The 3752-nt window shown below is 37.6% G+C and overlaps 1 protein-coding gene across 5 annotated transcripts in view; it reads right to left on the reverse strand.

Annotated features, from left to right (window-relative positions):
* Positions 1-1242: 1242 nt before the first annotated feature.
* Positions 1243-3752, reverse strand: part of Tfcp2 (transcription factor CP2) — a 62553-nt gene continuing 60043 nt past the window's right edge. The window contains exon 14 of one of the 5 annotated variants that reach the window (XM_010628551.3): positions 1243-2613. In XM_010628551.3, the coding sequence (XP_010626853.1) occupies positions 2579-2613 (35 nt within the window). In that variant the 3' untranslated portion in view covers positions 1243-2578. Of the gene's footprint in view, positions 2617-3752 lie in introns of all 5 variants that reach the window. The other 4 variants (XM_010628550.3, XM_010628549.3, XM_010628548.3 and 1 more) reach the window with 4 other exon arrangements.

Here is a 3752-nt window from a genome sequence, read left to right on the forward strand (position 1 = left end):
GCAGGTCATTAGTATAATATGACCACAGGTATTTGTATGGTGGGGGGGACTAAGAGGTAAGAATAAAGATCTTTTTTATTTGACTTTATAATTCATAATAAAAAGCTAGTTTAAAATTTTTACTTAATTAGAAATATAGCTCAATGGCACTGTGCCTGCCTTGCAAGTACAAGGTCCTAAATTCAATCCCTGGTACTGGGGGGAAAAAAAGAAATTAAATTTTTACTTAATTAAAAAAATGAATAATAAACATGTAATTTCATAAAGCAAATCAAGTAATTGTAATGTTTTATCACTATACCAATTCTTAAATAACTCTGGCATTAACTGTTAATAAATATTAATAATTACTACACATATTAAAATATAATTAATAACTGTTGTTGTGTTATTAGAAACTAAAGAAAGTCTAAAAGCCTAAGATATTTTCTGAAGATTTAAAGATCTGCTATTACAATATTGTATAAACTCAAGCCAGGCATGGTAGCACATGCCTGTAATCCCAGTACTCAGGATGAGGCAGGAGAATCATAAGTATGAAGCCTGACTGGGCTACTTACTGAGTTCAAAGCCAGTCTGAACTACAGAGCAAGATCTTGTCCCAAAAAAACAAAGCAAACAACCCCCCAAAATGTTATATATAAATTCATTTCCACAAATGTGAAGACTACTCTTAACAAAATCCTGATTCAAGTAAAATTTAGTAAGTATAATTTATAGTCAATATATTAATAGAATCATCATGTACAGTACACAGAATCATAGATTCACAGATTGGATGAGATGTTAAAAGTCACCAAGTGCAACTCTCCATCCTAACATCCAGAAAAAAAATAGAAAAAAATCATAACCAAATCCCCAGCCTGTGGGGATTTAGCTCAGTGGCACCACGCCAGCCTCACAAGCACAAGGTCCTGAGTTCGACCTCCAGTACAAACAAAACAAACAAAAAACCCAGCCTACTAGAGAGAGAAACACAGACATCCCTGAAGCAGAGAGCCAGTCCTAAGATGATTCAACTAGAAATATCCTCCCAAAATGGGAACATCCAGTAAGCACTCTCTAAAAAAATATTTTGGGCTAATATGTCAAGTTGCTCAGGTCAGTTTTTAAGAAGTCATTGGATTAATTTTTCTGGTTTCAAAGTTTTCAATTTGTTTCAAATCAAGAGAAATCAGACCATATTGTAGATTGATTTTAATGAACAAAATCTCTGTATAAAAAAGTTAAACTTTATCAAATGCTTTTAAACACACACACAATTCAAATTCAATACAGAATCTTTTAACATTATCTTTGTTCATCTCAACATAATCTGTAAAGAAATTTCTGGATAAAACTTTACATATGAAAAACAGCCACACTTACACATGTGTGCACAGACATCCGCACATAATCATTCTCGGAACACAAAAACGTGGTAAGACTGTGGATGGTACAGGAACAAATTTCTTGTAAAGCTTATATAAAAGAATACTACCTGGATAAAAGAACTTCCTATACCGAAAGAATATACAGGGGGAAAAGCAGGGATTAGCTTAACTCATTTATAAATAAATAGTTTGAGCATGTCATTCAAGAACAATAACTTTGGGGAAACCGCCCTGAGTTTTCATCACCTCACATTCTGTGATTCTGGACAACTGATGACACGTAAAAAGCATTTCAATTTTCTGTAGGTTTTGATTTGATTTGTTTGTTATTTAGTTTATCTCCTTCCATGGTTGATTCCTCAGTTCCCCAGAAAAGCCACAGTAAGAAACACTGGTGACCATAGGATAGGAAAGGTGGCACTGGCAATACTGGATGGTGAATAATAGCCAGGGAGTCTGGGCTTGAATTCCAACATCACTACTGGCTAGCTGCCGGGTATTTAGCAAGCTATTTAGCCACTGTGTGTCTCTGTTTCCTCGTCTTCACTTAGTAATCACTGCAGTGCCTACTTCATACGGGGTTATTACAGTGCTGCAGAAAGATGATCCATGTAGAGACTTATCCACACAGCCTGGCTCAAATATTAGCCCAAACAACCATTAGTTGTAGTATACCAGGTGAACCAAAAGAAAAATTCTGTCTGTATCTCTCCTCATTGATGAAGTTTTCAGGGGCCAACTGTGGCATAAAAAGCAGAAATGGCAATGCGTTTGATGTAAAAGAGATTGAGGACCCAGTCTTATGAATATAGATGTTCATTTTCATATTAGAAAAACAGTATATGGCTCCATATCACAAAATTTACCATTTTTCTATTAAACATCACACAATTCCCATCATCACTATGCCCTACATAACCCTACATGATGTGGCATTCTTATGGATATTTGACAACAAAGTCCAGAATTTCAACTGCAAGATAACTGCAGAGTTCCACTTTGGGCAGTAATCTGTGTGTGCTGAGAAACTTGGGGCAATAACATATAAGGCTGAGATTCTGCATCCAGGGCTAAATCCCCAACACAGTCAGACGAGCCAGGTTCCTGCAGATCCTTCAGTCCATTCTCCATTCACGTCCCCTTGCAGAAGGCAGTTTTCAAGAGGTGAAGGAAGCAGCAGCCACTGACAATGGAATGCCCCACTCCTACTTCAGTATAATATGATAGCTGTCATTGGTTTCTGCTGTTAAAAAGGGAGAGAGAGAGAGAGAGAGAAAGAGGGAGAGAGAGAAAGAGGGAGGGGGAGGGAATCTTTAGTTACCTTGAAAACACGGTAGGATAAAAAAAATCTGTGGTAGGTTCTTGTGACAGGGAACAAGGCAGAGCAAGAAAAGAGCGTACACTCATCGCTGTATTTAGTGCAGAACCTGTGTACAGATGGCCCTCCTCTCAGGATGATGTCATTTACGATCTTTTGACTGCACAATGATACAAAGGTGGTGTGTTGTCAGTACAGAGCATACTTTGAATTTCGATCTTTTCAATAATGTGATATGATACTGTCTTGCAATGCGAGGGAGTAGCAATGAGCCACAGGATCACTAGGGTGAACAACTGACATTCTACAATGTTATAATGGTTGATAGGTTAGGTGTATTAAACGCATTTTCAATGCCCACTATCTTCTACTTAGTGGGTTTCTCAGGACATGACCCCATCGTAAGTCAAGGAACATCTGCAATATGCATTATAAAGACTACATACGGGGACAGAGATTTAGCTCAGTGGTTCCGACACCTGCCTCACAAGCACAAGGTCCCAAGTTCGATGCCCATTACCAAAAAAAACAAAAACAAAAACAAAAAACAAACAAAAAAGACTACATACCTTGATTTCTTCATTTGTCCATGGAAGATAGAGAGATGGTAGACTTATCAAGTATACTTTGTCTACTCTGATAGCGGCAAGAAGCCAAGTCACATATGGGAATAATCTCTAATAATGCTATTTTCTCTATTTAACACATGGTTTCTTCTGCATCCTACCTCAAAGAAGTAAAACATGAAAAAAGCTTTTTTTGGAGGGGTACCAGGGATTGAATTCAGTACTGGGTACATGCTAATCACACACTCTACCACTGCGCTATACCCTAGACTGAAAAGAGCTAGTAAAATCTTTAAGAAGGAGCTGGGTGTGGTGGCGCATGCCTGTAATCCCAGCACTCAGGAGGCTGAGGCAGGAGGATCGCTGTGAATTCGAGACCAGACGGGGCTACATAGTGAGTTCCAGGTCAGTCTCAACTACATAGTGAGACCCTGTCTCAAAAAACCAAAAAACCAAAAAAAAAAAAAAAAAAAAAAAAAAAAAAAAACATAAGGG

Source organism: Fukomys damarensis, unplaced genomic scaffold (genome assembly GCF_012274545.1).
Source record: "Fukomys damarensis isolate Sample0158 unplaced genomic scaffold, DMR_v1.0_HiC HiC_scaffold_15, whole genome shotgun sequence".
Classification (NCBI taxonomy): Eukaryota; Metazoa; Chordata; class Mammalia; order Rodentia; family Bathyergidae; genus Fukomys; species Fukomys damarensis.